Source organism: Chrysoperla carnea, chromosome 3, assembly GCF_905475395.1.
Source record: "Chrysoperla carnea chromosome 3, inChrCarn1.1, whole genome shotgun sequence".
Classification (NCBI taxonomy): domain Eukaryota; kingdom Metazoa; phylum Arthropoda; class Insecta; order Neuroptera; family Chrysopidae; genus Chrysoperla; species Chrysoperla carnea.
Genome location: NC_058339.1, coordinates 54,349,134 through 54,366,531, shown reverse-complemented (window position 1 = coordinate 54,366,531; position 17,398 = coordinate 54,349,134). Strand labels below are relative to the sequence as shown.

Genomic DNA, 17,398 nt, shown 5'->3' with positions numbered 1-17,398 from the left:
GAAAAATATAAAAATTACTTACGTTGATGTAATCGATGCATCTAAACCTAACCTTTCAGCTACATCGTCCACCCAATGTCCTAAATTTTCTCCGTTTCGTACAGTTTCTGAAATACATGCATCTGATGCATTTAAATTTTCAGAATCATCTTTCACATGTAACATTGCACGAGTTGCAGTATCAACTAAACTTGGCCAATCCATTTCACCAGCATCTGGTAGAGGTAAAACCTCAGGGGACAGTGTAAAATTTGTATTCTTCTTTTGTAAATTATTTGGCACAATTGGTGAATTTCGTTCATCTTTCTTTTCAGAAAGTGCAGGACTTGAAGCCGTACTTGCATTTGAAATAACAGTTGCCGGTCTAGCTGTTGTAAATATGACTTCTGTTTGATTGCCATTCACTTGGTGATGATTTGTTTGTGAATTATTTATATTTTCACGTGATCGACATTTTACACGATTTTCCTTTGTTTCTGTTTTTTGTGGATTTTCCGCATTTTCATTCATCATGTAATCGGGGTTAATTAATTTCATTAAATCCTCTTGCAGTGTACTGGAACTTAAATTTGCGCTATTTCGATTAATGTTATTTCGCGTTGTGACACCAGGTCGAAGTCGCGTGGTTTCACCATTATTTAAAGGGCGAGGACTTTGATTACGGCTATTAGATGGAGTAAGATTTTGTGTGCGACCCTTTTGTGATCTACGTAATTTCGGTGAAACATTTCCACTTTGACTACCAGCTGATAATTCGTCTTCGCTAAGTAAGCCATATTGTCTATCACTAGTGGAACTGGTATCTGTTGAATGTCCATCACTTTTAAGTGTATCCGTGGAATGATTTGTAGAATTTTCCGTGGAATATGTACCAGTTTTTGAAGGTGTTCGAAGGTACTCGATGTTAGCAGTACGTGGCAACGGCCGTGAATCATTCATTGATGTTTTTAAACAACTGATTTTATGTTCGAAATCAATATGTCGGACATGATTTGGAGTATTGTTTGTTGATAACGAATAATTACCATGCGATAGCGGTAATGAATGTGTGCTGTGTAATTTTGTATGTTGTGGCGTTGAAGTTGTATTTTGATGCTTTGGTGAGATTTGAACTTGTGACTTTGAATGTGACATTTGGGCTACATTTTCAATACTTTGTTTGGGTGTTACGGATTGAAATGCACTATTTGGTGCGTTACCAATACGTGCTGGTAATGGAGGAGGGGTTGTACCTTGTAAAGAATGGCCATTTTCTGGTGGTTCTAATAATTCATACCAACGATCATCACTTGAATGTCCACTGGATGAACTTGTCATTGTACCCTGGAAAATGAGAAAAGTTATTATTTTGTATTGGCAAATATTATGTTAATTTCGAATAAAATTGTTCTTACCTCTGGATTTAACGAAAATCGTGGATCATGAAAGGATTTACTACTGCTTCCAGTACCATATCCAGAGCTATTACTCGAACGTGGTGGTGAAAAACTTCGTTCATACCTTCGTCGATGATTACCAGGCACAGCTTGTTGTAATTGTGCACCTTTTCCTCGAATACTATCCCGACGGTCTTCACCATTTACATTTTCATAATCACCTTCATAATTGCCAGCATTAAATTTACAATTTTGTAATGAGCAACCACGACGTGCCGTATTGTCATTTTGTGCTGGGATCACAGTTACGGTTACCAAAACTGAAGTTTTTAATAAATCCACCATTTGGTCATGTGATAAAGTAGACACAGCTATTTTACATATTTCTACAAGACGTGCGCCTTGCCGAAGTCCAGCTTGCCATGCTAACCCCATACTTTCAACTTGAGTGACCACACCATCCGGTTGGACATGAAAACCAAGTTGACCCATTGGATTTCGGCGTAGTGAGAGTTCTTGAACAGGACACGCTTGAGTTACTGCACGTAAACGGGCTACGATTTCCATCAATTCATCGCGATCACTACTCGATTCACGCATATGAATTGTGGTACATTCACCCTGGTGATGATATATTCGAAGACTACTTGCATGCGCTAACCAACCCAAAATTGATTTGCATGGAGTCACAAACACAATTTGCCTGGAGCACTCTTCAATTAATACTAAACTATCTGTAGAAATTCCTAGAAAGCAATCTACTAAAGAGGATTGTCCACTATCATCGAGAATAACTTGCCAACAAATTGCACCTCTTTGAATAGCGTCACTTATGAAACCAGGGCGTGGTTTTTCTTTTTTCTTGCCACCAAAAATAGCTATAAAGAAGAACAGAATTTATTATCCTTCTGCATTTTTGGCATTAACTAAATTTTACCCTAGAATTACGCAAAATAAGAGTAAAGACGGTGGTTACTGATTGAAATACTTACCTTTGAGATAGATATTCAAACCTGGCTGAAAATCTTAACTCTTATTCTACGTCGAACTGGATTAGCAAAATGTCTACTTACAGAATTTTTGACCAGTATCCACAATCGATGCTGTAACATAATTGGTAGCTAAATCTTTTAAGTATTCTTGGCGTGTTCGTGTAGCCATTGTAGCAAATTTCTCTGATCTATGTGCAGCATTTTCTGCATTGATTACTTTCGCCAGTAAAAAATCAGCAAATTGTTTTGACTTTGGAAATTTCGCACCATCTTTGATTGGTGGTCCAAATACTGGCACTTCTTTTGATCGACTAACTGCTACTAAGTACTGTGTATTGTCCGAACAAGGATTTACAGCTCGGACAATAATAAAAACATGTTGAAATTGTGATCGTATATTTTTTGGTGTAAATGGTTGAGCACCAGGCTCTTGAAAGACAATTGTAACTATATCATTGCCAATATGTCGTTTTCGTAGTAATTGTTGACGATTGTTAGGTGTGAAAGGCAACATTGTTGAAACATGAAACATTATTTCACAATCTTGATATTGTGAATACACTGAATATGTTCCAGTCGAATCAGCTAGAAAATAAAAGAATAAAAATGTTAATATACTAATCAAATTCCGTACCAGTGTTAAGAGAAGAGAATAGTTGGATGATTAATCTCGGTGCCATCGAAGATGTAATTTATAATTTGAAAAAGTGAATTTTCCGGAAACATAATACATAATTCTACGATGCCATGAAATGAATATTTATTCTTCTGATATCACTTTTGGGATAAATGTGATTTTGCTATTTTGTTTTAACATTCCTAACATCAGCATCGTATGAAGAAATATAGAGTCCTGATTTGGATGGGAATATGAATATTTATTCTTCTGATATCACTTTTGGGATAAATGTGGTTTTGCTATTTTGTTTTAACATTCCTAAGATCAGCATCGTATGAAGAAATATAGAGTCCTGATTTGGATGGGAACCAAGCCCACTGCTTTTTATGATTATGGACACCTGAGCCAACAGATGCTGGAGTGGTTTGCAATTTGTATGCGATATTATTGCACTTGGATGAAGAGTTGATAATCGAATAATTAAATTTATTCTTGTAAGCATCATCAGAACTGTCTTTATTTAAACCGTAGGACAAATTCGAAAACAGAATAATCACATTTCCTGAATAGTAACAAAAGTTAGAGATTGAATTCTAGGGCTAGAATTCTTCAAGCTACATACAGTATGCTGTAGCTCATTTTAAAACTTGGAGATGTAATTTTTAAATTTTACTAACTGAGATAACTGATGTTTGAAACATTTTTTTAAATAAAGGATATCTAAACAATAAACTATGTTAGTTATTATAGGTCTGGTTTAGAAAATAAGTTATATATAAGTATATTAAAATTGAAACAAAATTTGAAACTTACTTTTATTATCCAAGCCCGCTTTATATTTATCAAATCCCTTGAGCCGAACACGTTGTCCAATTGTATCTAAAAATTCTAAAAATGCAGGTCCAGCTTCTTCATTATTGTACATTTCCTCTTCCGAAGATTGTCCCGCTTTACAATACATAATACCAACTTTATAATGACTTGTTAAACCTTGTTCATCTAATTTTAATAATTGTTCTTCGGTCTGCGGTGAATTAACACCCAATCGTAAACATGATAATTGTATTTCAGGGGCAACATACTCCAGTACTTCTTTTGTATTCATTGCTTTACTACTCCCTGTCGATTTTAAATTCGGTATAGCATCTTCTAAGACCGCACCACGTAACGTTAGTAATTCGGATGTACGTATAACTAAACGATATTGATACTGATTTGAATTATTTGTTGATAGTGATGTGGATGAGGTTGAAGATGCGGTTGTGTTATTGTCACTAGAACCATTGCCATTAGATAGACTTGGATTGACTCGTTCACGACGTATTGATATTGCAACTGGACCGAGTTGATCATCCATTCCAAACCAGTTTTGATGTTCTGTCATGTGAAATAAAATTATTCTATTTTGTGTTTGAAATACCTTCTTATGTATGCTGCGGTTATTATGTGTTTATATAGGCCGTTCACTTCTAGGTTCAAAGAAACTTAGAAATTGTATACAAAAAAACTTTAACATTTGATGAAAACGAAACTTAACGGATCTTTTATTTCATCGGTGTCAATTGTTGCTATCGACTATTTTTTAAATTTCGAAATCAAAGTGATAAATCAATTCCATGAGGGAAAGGACCTTGTTATCTATAAAATATTTTGAAGTTTGTTGACTCTGGTAGTTTCTGATTAATAAATCAAAAGTTTCCACAGTCAAAAGTTTAGAACTCTGGGTTTTTTAGATACTAAGGATCAAACTTACATAAGGGTATTATATATTAAGCATATATAGGTTGAACTTTAATTGGTAGTAGAAAAGTATACTACAAAATTAAGCCTATCAAGACCAACAAAAAAGATTTTTACAAAATTTCGATCTTATTCCTATTTTTCGATATAATTAAAAACAAAAATTTATAAAAAAACAGTAAATTTATCCAATTACAGAGCACGTGGATCTGGGCGGAACATCGTATATTACATATATGGTAGGGGAAGGAGTGAGTTAAATGCAAATTTACTAGTTTTAGATTTTTTCGTTTTTCATAAAGTTCTCCATTTTCGAGATATTAACAGCTTAATGTTTGGAAAAACTCCAAAAAGGCTATTTTCAAAGCTGAAAAACGAGGCTAGATATTAAATTTTGAGCTTATCAAAATCCTACAAATCCTATTCACGAAAAAATCAAAAGGGGTTTGTTGTACGTTAACTGATTCAAAAAAATATAGTAGCTGTTTTTGTTTTAATTACATTCTTAGCGCCAAAGTCTGTCTTTGATTATTCGGCTTTCAAAATTCACGTTATACTCGGAAAACAAAGTAAGGAGTTGTCGAACAGACTGCCATGAATTCGATGAACTAAGATCCTCTTTGATTGAATACCTGAACATAGTATTGAGATGTGGAACAGTATGGTAGATAAACTTGCAAAATTTGGAAAAAGAAAGCATAGTGAGGAGCAAAATAAAATTCCATGGTAGCGTTGGCATTCTATAGCAACTTCCAACTTCCAGTTAGATCTACCGACTTGAGTATCTTCCTCAGATCTACTACTTCACAAGGAAAATCAACCAACTTGTTTAAAAAAATAAAAAATTTCAATAACATTGTGCGATCTAGTTGACGCTACTCAAGGCTGGCGAAATAATTTGACTGTCGTCGTTCGGGTTTATGAAGGTATGTTTACCAATTTCTTAAAATTGCTCAGAAAGCTCTTAGTCTAAAATTGGATATACGATAAAATACGCAATATATAATGAATCCCTGGATAATATAAGAAACCAACAAACTATATATACTAATTTATTCCGGTGGGAATAATTTTTTGTATGAAGAGTAACAATCATAACACTTAAGTTTGACATAATCTTTTTGCAAAAAATTCTATATAATACTTCATCATCTTTCATATACAAATTTTTTGTTTGAAAGGATGTATAGAAACAGATTGTTAAAAAAGAACCATTTCATTTTGTTGTTGTTGTAAAATTAAAATGCAAGCAACAACACAAAAAAAGTAACTACAAAATAAATACAAAAAATATGACGGTGAGACGACCCGTGAAGTTACTTTTGTGACAGCAAATAAACAATACAAACAACACTAGATGTGATTCTCTTCAACACTCTGACCTAGAATATGTTTTGTACAGATACAGTACGGAGTATAAAGTGAAATAAGGCAATTAACCCCATGACAACGAAACGACAATGAGATATATGTTATAGTTTATTCTTGGCATAGAAACTCTATCTAGTAGATTTTTTTTTCAGATGTGGATTTTTTTTTCACAATTTTTTTGGAGCGAAATGTGTTTGTTTTCACCTTCATATTATGATATACAGGATGTAAAGCTAAGTTTGTTGACTGTCTGAAGAGATTGTTTGACTCAATTTATGTAAAACCACAATTCGAAATAAATTCCTTTGTTTGACTTTATTTTACCTACATTATATATAAATATTAAATGTTTTCTTCAAATGAAAAGAGACTGTTTTGCCAATATTTTATAGGAATTGTCACCGTTTAGCAGGTAAAAGCACTTGGAATAACATAGCGAATCCGTAATTTACGTTTAATGAATTCGACTTTTTTACCCGAGAAGCGTTTCGACTTGGCACAGGAATAAAATTAGGTAAAAACAAATTTTTTTAAAACAAAGCGGGAAAGCTTTTTTAACTTAAATCGTTCAGTAATAAATCGCAGCTATCATGAAAGTTGTCTACAACTAAAGTTCAAAGTTGTTTTTTCCTGGGAAAAATAATTGAAAACAAAAGCGCTGTGTAGATTTGCGAGAATTAGGTACTTCCTTCAGATGTAAAGCGCCTCGGAAGGAGGTGTATTCGAACCAAAATATATTGTACTTAGGATTGATTCTACAGGTTAAAATAACAAAAGAAGCGTTTGGGACGATCATCAAACGGGCAAGCTTTTCTTTCACGTCAGAATTTGGCACAAAAATCAAGCTGATTACATTACACAGCGAATTGGGTTTATTTTCTCTAAGTTGGTTCAAAGTTTACAAACTTTACGGATCTGACTAGTAAATGTGAGGGTAATGTAAACATTTCGAATATTCTCGCTTCAAAAATCGTCATATAAATACTGAGAGAATTCTATTCCTTTACTTATGATTTTTGATTCGAATCATCTGCGAATTATCATTGTGCAGAATAAGATAAAAACTTACTAAATTAAGTTTGTAATTTTCATGAGAAGCGTAATGATTTTTTTTACCTTGAAGTGGTAAACCAGGGCCGTAGATTCTTGTACCATATACCTAAGTGGCAGTATAAATGCCCTGCTCATGATGCAGGGCGATTAAGGCGATAGACTAGTTTCTAGAATAATCTAACGTATATTCAGAGTTTTAAAAGGTAATATTATCATAGATTAATCAAACATAACTGCATTTTCTTGTAAATCGAAGGAAATTTCACTGAGCCATAAGAATTTTACTAACGTATTAAATAATTTATCACGTTTTGCTTTCATACGATAAGAAACATTTCCATAATAGATAAGAAATTGTATGCACATGTTAAAAGCAAGTTTATGTAATACTTCACGAATGTAAAGTAATGATAAGCAAGACTTAAATGTATGCAAGTTCTATGTGTATATACATAGGTGATATTTACAGATCATATTCATAGTGCATCTTCTAGATAAAACATTTAATATATTTACGAGGAACAGGCACCGGGTGGGAGGGGGAGGGGGTAAGAGTGTTGATATCAAGAATGTTTAAGATATACACAAAATTCTCATATTACGAGAAAGTTAAATTATCTTTCTGTTATATATTTTACTAAGGTGACATTTTTTACTGCAATTCTTCTTGGCAACGATGTTTTAATGCTGGATTCAAGTCGTGTTTGTGACAGATTTAAACAAATGACTAATTATGATTGAAAAGTATAAAATAAAAATCTTTTTGTAAATATTATTATTGTTAAAAAAGTTCGAATACGTGTGGAAGTTTTTCATCAAAGGGTTCTGTACAGAAAATGTTCAATTGAAAATAAGAGTAGTGGCGATTAGCTAGCTAGTCATATAAAAGATAATTTTTTCTGGAAGAAAGAACGTGGCGCGATAACCCTGCAGGAAAGTGTAAAAGTGTAGGTGCTTCTCACCTTAGACCTCGCGGCGTATCATGAATTATTCACCTAAAGTTACCTAAAATCTCTACGAGATTAAGTTTGGTGTTTATATTTTAATATTTTAATAAACGTTTAAAATTAATGTTGCTTTGGATTATTATCAAAAGTCAGCCTATTAGATTATTGCCAACTTACTATTTCAAGACTGAAGTTTTAAAATATAACCTCTTTAAATAAAAACGCAGTTATATGATCCTGTTGAGGATCCCAAGAGGGCGGATGGTTTTCGGTTTTGAGGTGAAACAATCGAAAATTGCTTTTTTTATTCTACTGAGATATAAATTACATCTATTAAAGTCAGATTTCGTCAGAAATCTCGTTGGAAATTTCCTTATGATAGTGAAGTTAGTCTGGGAAGAATCCCGTTGGAAGTATTGCACACCTCCCTACTCGTTGATATGAGCGGCGTTGAAGCCATTATTTTCCTACCCGTATCATTTTTTTGATTCCACAGCGACTCGGTACCCTTCATATTTATAGTATCCTAAGTATTTCGATTTTTGGTGGTTTCGATGGTAATAATTCGATAGATAACATTTTAAGATCACCTTTACATATACAGAGCCATTATATAATTTTGGAAAAAATTGAAAATAATAAATTGGTTTTCTGTAGTAGGTCAGAAGAATATTACAATAACAATATTTACAAACAAACTTACAATAGAAATTTATCGAGAGAAGTAAATATAACGCGCCTGATTGATTTACAAAATATATAATATTTTTTTGTATATTGTACAGTTAAAACGTGTGTGTATATAGCGTTTTAGTCACGAAATTGATGACTTGTTTGACCTTAAAAATCTAAAGTTATCGTTTTTGGTAACAAAAAACTTTACTTTTCAATTACTACGATTCACATAAATTTTGAAAAACCAATAACAAATTTTTTAAATTGAAGTTTTTTAAAATAGGTACTAATTTTGAAAAAGGTTCTAAATATTTAATGTGATATGGTTTCTATTTCGCAATGTTCTTAAAAAAAAATACGATTTCGGATTTGAGGATCTACGAACACCAAGGCAATTTTAATTAAAAAGCTTGATTTTTTTATATGAAGTTGAACTAATTGTAAGTCTAAATCAATTCTGAAAATTTTAGGGAAAGTTGCCCGATTATTTGAATAAATAAATGACTTCAAAAGTAGGTATATTTAATATTAGTTTTATGGGAAAACGGTAAATGGAATCTTAATAAATTATTGAAAACAAAAAACCCGTTGTGCACTACTAATTAAGGATGTCTGAACACGGTAGTGAGGACACAAATTAAAAATATATATTTTTTCAACTTAATCGATATCTGGCGTAGTTTTAAAAATATCGAAAAATGAAAATTTTGTTTAATTATTTCGCTTTCGATATTTCGAAAACCAAGATAGATGTCAGACTTAGGCATTATTCCTATTTTTCGTATACATTCATGAAGTTATAGCAAAATTCATCATAAATGTTGAAAATAAGGTACAAATAATTTCAACCACAAGTCAAAACTTGCCATAACGCTCGTACTACCTTAATGTGGTATGGTTTCCATTTTTGATTTTCAAACCGAAAAGTGGGATTTTATGTAGAACTTAAATTAACTTTTATGAGTAGGTAAACACATCTAGCACAAGACGTCGGTACGTCTATTGATTTCTGTTTATTAAGACTTTTGGTTGGGATTATTCGAACAAGGCAATAGATGCTACTACAAGTTGTTTGATAACTATCTTTATCAAATGTTAAAGTTTTGGAAATTACTCAGCTGTAAAGTTATAATTTTGTAGGGTGTTGCAAAATTGTGCTCCATAACATTAGAAACTGAAAGAATTAAAAAATTTTAGTTGTTCCGCAAAGAATATTTTTTCGGCAAATTGTATAAGAAAATATAGAATACGTTTGTATTAACCTCTCCGACTTTCCAATGTTATGCCACACAATTATGCAAGTTTTTTATATTTTTAAGAAAATGAATTAATTAAATCTAAGGAAAAGTATTATAGGTCACATATTAAGTAAAAATAAAAATAAACTTACCTAAGCCGCAAAAATATTTTCTATAATACAAAGCACCTTGGTCTATACTCTCAATTGGTCTGCTAAGTCTTTGGTATGGACATGTATTATTACGCCAATGGGTTTCACCTGGAGGAAATTCCAACACTGAAACACCGTACGCTAATGAAGGTCTATGTAACGGCCTTCTTCGTGATGAAGTCTGTTGTTGTTGTGAACCAGGCGCTTGTAATCGTGTTAAACTAACAACACGCGCTTCTTCACCACCAATTTCATTCCGAAAGAATGGACAACTTTCAATGAGATCATTTGACTGCCCATCACCAAAATCTTCATCGCCACTATCTCCGTCTGGCGTTGAGGATCTTGTTAACATTGATGCAGCAGAAGCACCCGTGGTAGTGTTACGACGACGTGCTAACAGTATACCACGTAATTTAGCAGCGTAGCCTAAGTTCGCGGTTAACGATTGACAATCGTAATGTGCAAATGCTCGTCGCCGTTGCCGTTCTTCCATGTCCGCTGAAGATGTCCCTACACTATTACTATTACTATTTTGTGTTGTACTTGTATTCACTGCACTATCGTCAACAATACCATGCGGACGATGATGCGATTTACTAGCACTTGAAGAATGTCCTGAATTACTATTACTTGAACCGTTGCTAGTCGCAGCATTATTATTACTAGAACCACCCCATAGTCTGTGTAATTTTAACTTCAACTTGGGACTTGTACTTGCGGCAGGTGTTCCACGATCAGATAAAATCGAATCCACATTGTCACTACTACCGGCTGATAAAATTGTCGGTGAATTTTCCATACCGGATGAAGGTGATTCAACTTTACCACGAAGGTACTCAGAAGGACCTGGTGATCGTTGATCATTTGCACCAATCACACCTAACACTGCAGGTCGGTAATCTTGTAACATTGCAAAAAACGATTCACTTGTTCCAGTCACTGGTCCACCAGGTCGATCTGATCCAATTACATCGATTGAACCATGACTTCCATATTCACGGCGTAATGGAGTACCATTTGGTAAGTTTGTTTCTCCATGGAAATGATGATGATGATCTTGAAGTTCTAAACTAGAGTTACTACGATAGAGTGCATCTTGTGCTAAATGATGTCTTCGAGTCATTGATGAAGTAGATGATGAATGTAATATGCTATGTGGATGACGATCATTGTACGATGATTGTGAATTAATTTTGGATGCAGAAATTAAGCCAGCATTTTGACGAGCACGTAAAACATTACTATTATAATATTCGACGGCTTGCATTGTTCGCTCACGAGTAGTACCACCTCCATTCATGTTGCTGTTGCTTCCACCACCAGGGCCAGGACCACGAGACGGTGTCCCGCCTCCACCCGGCACACTTGGTGACTCGAGCCCGATCATCCCATCACGCTGCAAAAACAAAAAAGACATTATTACCATTTACACGATACTAAGATTTGTTTACAAATACGGCATTTTAGAGAAACGATACTCAGAGTTTCGAAACTACGAGCTGTCATTTTTTAGCTAAAGTGTGACGGAGAAAAACTGTCTCTAAGATATTTTTTCTAAATGAATATCGCACGATAAAGCTGTTTTATGCAGCCAATAATTTAATAAATAAATTTGTTTTTTATTACAAAGAAATGGTGATTTTAATAAATTACATAACCGTTTTTGCATTCATTAAAACATATTGACAGTAAAAATAGTGTTTTTTTAGTAAGTCACGATTTATATTAAAGCAGTTTACACACCACGGGAAATTGCAGAAATAAAACAATTAAAAAAGTTTACCATATTTAGAGATAAGATTGTAGATCACGCAATTGTCGAGTATCTAATGTACTGTCGTTAACCCCTTTATGCAATAAAAGTGTAATTTAATTTTATTGATTATTTTGCAATTTTATTACTTTTGTCACCCAGAATGACCATGACATTTTTACTTAACTTCACGAAATAGAATTAGTTATAATAACATAGACTCTTTTCACTATTACATCCATCCTAAGGAGACCTAATATGTTTTGGTTTAAATTTGAATCCTTGGTTTTTACCTTTAATCCTTACAAGGTTTTGGTATTTGTTATAGTTTAAAATACTTTATGGATTTCGATTGACAAATCCTTTATCTTTAAGGACCATCCCTCGGCAGTAATAGAAAAAAATAAATTAGCAGATAACGATCCGAATTTTTAGTATGTTATAGTTAACGAAATATATTATTGTATAAAACAAAAATTTGGGTACCTTACCGATCAATTAAGAGAGTAATTATTAATTAAAAATATACTAAATAACATAACCATTCTTATAACAGGTTATGATATTTAGTGTATTTTTGAAAAATAATTACTCTCTTAAATGATCGAGGTACCCATAATTTTTGTCGTTCGGATCGTTATCTACTAATTTATTTTCTTTTATTACTGCTGAATGATGATCCTTAATTCCACATTTATAATCATTTAATTCTTTCTGATCGGTTCTAAACTAACACCAGACAAATCTGTATGCACTTGTCTTAATTTGTCAAACGCACGTTTCAGACATTTTGTGGTGTTAACCTAGGAGTTTCCGAGAGAGACGTTTAAGGCGATCCTTTATGAAATATTTTTAAAATACATGCTAGTTTCACAATATAGGTCTGATCTTTTAATTTTCCACTAAGCAGTTGCAGTATTATATGTCTAGTGGCAGTGTATATGTTGTGATGTGAGTAGTTAAAGGTTAAACAAACATAAAATTAAAAGGATATGCAACGTATAATAATATAAAATATTATACATTATACTAAACTATATATAAAAGATGAAAAAAATTATGATAATCTATTAAAAGGAGTTAAATATACAGGATGTTTCAGTATTACAAGATACTGTTTAAGGTGTGTATTATTAGTCCCGTGACTTTTTAGCCATAGCTTAAGAGCATAATCTTTGGACAATTTTAAGTCAAAATGTCTTATATATCCAATGTCCGAAAATCCAATAGTTGTGAAGTTATGTGCACTATAATAACTGACCTAATTCTGCACATTTTCGTTTTTTATATAACTTTCTAGCATCAAAACTGGCTGAAATATGTTACTTTTTACGAAAATGGGGCTGCTTTTCGAAGATACTTTGCAAAATTTCCCAGGAGAAGAATACCGAATCGCAAAACGTTTGAAACTATTGAAAGGCGTTTTAGGGAAAGTACTAGGTTACAATATAAGTTTTGAGAACTCAAATAAAAACCTTTATGCTCCAATATCTCGAACATATGATTATATTTATATTTTCGATTATATGAATAATTTTTTTGTTTATTTAGATTAGGCATTAAAAGATGCCTTATAATTCTGAAACACACCGTATATTTTCTTTGTCTTCTTGTAATAATAATTTTTAATTCATAATTATTCTTCACAAACAAAAGTAGGGCACCATTTTATATTGTATATACTTATATACATATTATTATTTTTATTCTTAATTGTTTTAAATAGAATTTTATTAGATTCATTGTTTATGTAAAGATCTCTTGAGTTCAGTTCAGTTTTTTTAAATTTTTTTATTTTATTATGTATAATTTTTTTCTTGCATTTATAAAACGTGGATCTATTAATCTTTCTGTTCAAATGTGTATGAATGATTATTATTATAATTTATATTATTTAATGTCCTAGAATTAAATAATTTTATATAATTAGAAGATTTATATGTTTGACAGAAAAAGTGTATGTAAAACAAAGGTTTATTTTTCTTTATATTCGACGAAATAATTAAGAAAATAAGGAAAAGTTATCAAGCAAAAAACTATAAAAATTTGAAGAATTTTATATTCTAGATCAAGCATTCTAAGTTCGATAATTATGAGAAAAAAGATTTAAAGAATTTCAACTTTCTAGATAAAAAACCAGCATTTTAATTACAATAACTACTCAAGAGAAAACGGATTAATATTTTTTAAAAGTGAAAAAATAAATTTTCAAGTGGTTTTATTATTACCACAAAACGTATTAAACGTCCATAATTGTGGTTTTATATGTCTCCACCATACCTATAGATTTATTCAAATCTAATATTGAAATTCGATTACATATCAGCTCGTATGCTATAATGGCAATCCTATATAGTTCAAGCCATTTGTGAATGTATCTGGGCAAAATAATCAAGGAAACTTTAAAAGCAGATTCCTTTAGCATTAATCTTTAATAAATAACAAATTAGACACTGCAAATGATTCCACACAAACTTTATTAAAATGTCGGACTTTTGGGGCTGATTTAATGCCAAAATTCGTTTCAAAGCAAGTATACATTCCAAAAAAACATATCGATAAAAAATTAAGAGGAGGGGTGTTGAAATTTTCTTTCCTTGCTCGATTACAATAAATTCTATTTATTGTTTTTCTACAAAAAGTTGAAACAGAAGTTGGAGGGAATGCAAAGATGATAAAAAATCAACCAACACGAATTTTTTTTCGAAAATATTTCATAAGACCACTAATTGAAGCTACCTAAAAATATTCAACTCCCTATCTGTTAAAGTTTTGGAGAAAATGAACATCAAAGTTTTTTTCTAATTTGCGCTCTCACGGGTATACAGTGACGTTTACGAAAAAATGTTTCAAACAAAAAAAACAAAATGTTTGTTTGTTTTTTTATAAGGAACATTTTTTACATTAAAACTTTTGTTCTATCTCTAACCGTTTACAAGATGGGTCTTACGGAACCAAGATCCAATTGAGTTGCTAATATATGAAATCTTTTTACGTCCTAAGCTCGCTATAAAAATTTCAGTTTGATATCTCTTTTCGATTTTGAGTTATCATGGTGACAGACGGACAACCAGAAATAGACTAATTAGGTAATTTTATGAACACCTTTACCAAAATTTTGTTAGTAGCATCAATATTTTTAAGCGTTACAAACTTGGGATTAAAGTTAGTATACCTTGATTTATATTACATATATACAGGATATAAAAAGGGTATGTATGTATGTCATTCCATTTTTCCTGTTAAAATATCCCGATCTATATGTACCTGTATTATACAATGACAAACAATTACATACACATATCTATACAATAATTAAATGGCATTCCTAATTATATACAACAATCATTCAATTGAATGGTTGTATTATAATTCGATTCCTCATTATTATTAAAATGTTTTTGTGCTAATGACAATGGTTTGGTTTGGTTTGGTGGTATATTATAGTTTTGGATTCATTATTAATAGTAATATCTGGTTATGTTGGCATTATTAATTATCATTTGGACAAATGTACCGGAAATAAAACAATAATATGTTACATATAATTACTAAAATACTAATGTTCATGTAGATTTATTTCATGTTATTCGAATATATTTATAGGTTTATCCAGGATCAGATTTAACTTATTTTACCTAGATTAAAATAGTAAAGCATTGGCGAAGCGGAAAACAGCTTAGTCAAATTAGCAATCCTTTTTATACCATGTATATGAAATACATCAAGGTATACTAAGTTTAGTCCCGCTTTTTGTAACGCTTAAAAATTATGATGCCATGAAAAAAATTTGGTATAGGTGTTCATAAAATCACTTAATTAGTCCATTTCCGGTTGTCTGTATGTCATCACGATAACTCAAAAACGAAAAAGTTATCAAGCTGAAATTTTTACAGCGTGTTCAGGACGTAAAAAGTAAGGTCGAGTTCGTAAATGAGCAAGATAGGTCAATTGGGTCTTGGGTCCGTGGGACCCATCTTGTAAACCGTTAGAAATAGAACAAAAGTTTAAATGATTTTTATACCATGAGTTTGTGAAATATATAAAAGCATACTAAGTTTAGTCCCAAGTTTGTAACGCTAAAAAATATTGATGCTACGAACAAAATTTTGGTATAGGTGTTCATAAAACCATCTAATTAATCCATTTTCGGTTGTCCGTCCGTCTGTCATCACGATGACTCAAAAAGGAAAAGAGATATCAAGCTGAAGTTTTTATAGCGTGCTCAGAACATAAAAAGTGGGTTTGAGTTCGTAAATAAGCAACATTTAGGTCTATTGGATCTTGTCAACTGTTAGAGATAGAATAAAAGTTTAAATGTAAAACTGAATGGAAATGTTCAAGGGAAAAATAGAATGTGGGCTTAGGAGACCAAAGCCACCTCGGGCTCTAGCACCGCTTGGTAAGGTGCTATTGTAAGGATAATATTGTCATAGGATTCGTTATTATTTTTTTGTTATAAAAAAGGGAAACCATATCTCGTGGGAGCTGGTTGGAAAAAAGTTCCTCTTGTTATGGATGTTCATTATGTAATAAGTAACAGGTACAATGAAATAAATTAAAAACGTTTGAGAGTAGTAATTTAAAAGAAATACAAATTTTAAAACTACAGCATATTAAATAAATGATAGGTATAAGATGAATTGGGCAGAACAGGGGTTAACGTAGACTGTGCTGACTCCAAGTACAGTCTACCCACCTCGGTTCGCATAAAATCAAAATTGTATACCTTTTTTCAGCCTAGCTCTAAAGTGTCAAGTGTGTAACGTACAACTTGAAAAAAGTTTTATTAAAAATTGTCGAAATACAAATTTAATTTTTACAAAAAATATCTAAAAAACAATAAATTTAATATCCGTATGTTTTATAAACAATTAAAACCAATAGTTTTTTCTTGATTTTAGTGGAAGACCCTGTAGAAGAATACGCGGATATTAAAAATTACGATCAATCATTTATATATATTTTTTCTTATTATTTGATTATTACAAAGTAAATGATGATGATAGTTTAAACGGTATCAATTAAAAGAATATTTATTAATAAAAATACAAAACATGCAATTCTGTAACATTTAAAGTTTTATATGTTAAGATAAACAGAACATATGGTTGTTTAAATGAAGTTAAATTATATACATGAATTGAACTACGAAGAAATACGTATATACAATATTTTAATTGATATCAATGTAATAATTTTTATATCAGCTAAACTTAAATTGTTATTAATAATTATTTTATTTTATATTATTAAGACTGAAACATTGATGTATATTTAATTAAAGTAGTTTATAGACGTTCAATGTTTTTATGCGTATTACTAAACAAACTAAATAGGGAACAAATATGTTCAACGTCTATGTTTAACTTTAGTTAAAACAAAATTATTAACAGATTTGTGTGCCTTATTCACTAGTTTAAGCCTCTGATGAAACCGAAAAGCATTACAGTGTTACTGAAACTGAGAAATTTTGCGC

General features: G+C 31.6%; 1 protein-coding gene across 2 annotated transcripts in view; it reads right to left on the bottom strand.

Annotated features, from left to right (window-relative positions):
- The window catches only part of LOC123294723 (signal-induced proliferation-associated 1-like protein 1), a 179,491-nt gene that overhangs the window by 1,982 nt on the left and 160,111 nt on the right, over positions 1 to 17,398 (bottom strand). For both annotated transcript variants that reach the window (XM_044875845.1, XM_044875846.1), the window contains exons 2-6: positions 10,164 to 11,562; positions 3,801 to 4,364; positions 2,450 to 2,953; positions 1,395 to 2,254; positions 23 to 1,323 (exon numbers count right to left, since the gene is read on the bottom strand). In XM_044875845.1, the coding sequence (XP_044731780.1) occupies positions 23 to 1,323; positions 1,395 to 2,254; positions 2,450 to 2,953; positions 3,801 to 4,364; positions 10,164 to 11,553 (4,619 nt within the window). In that variant the 5' untranslated portion in view covers positions 11,554 to 11,562. The remainder of the gene's footprint in view (positions 1 to 22; positions 1,324 to 1,394; positions 2,255 to 2,449; positions 2,954 to 3,800; positions 4,365 to 10,163; positions 11,563 to 17,398) is intronic.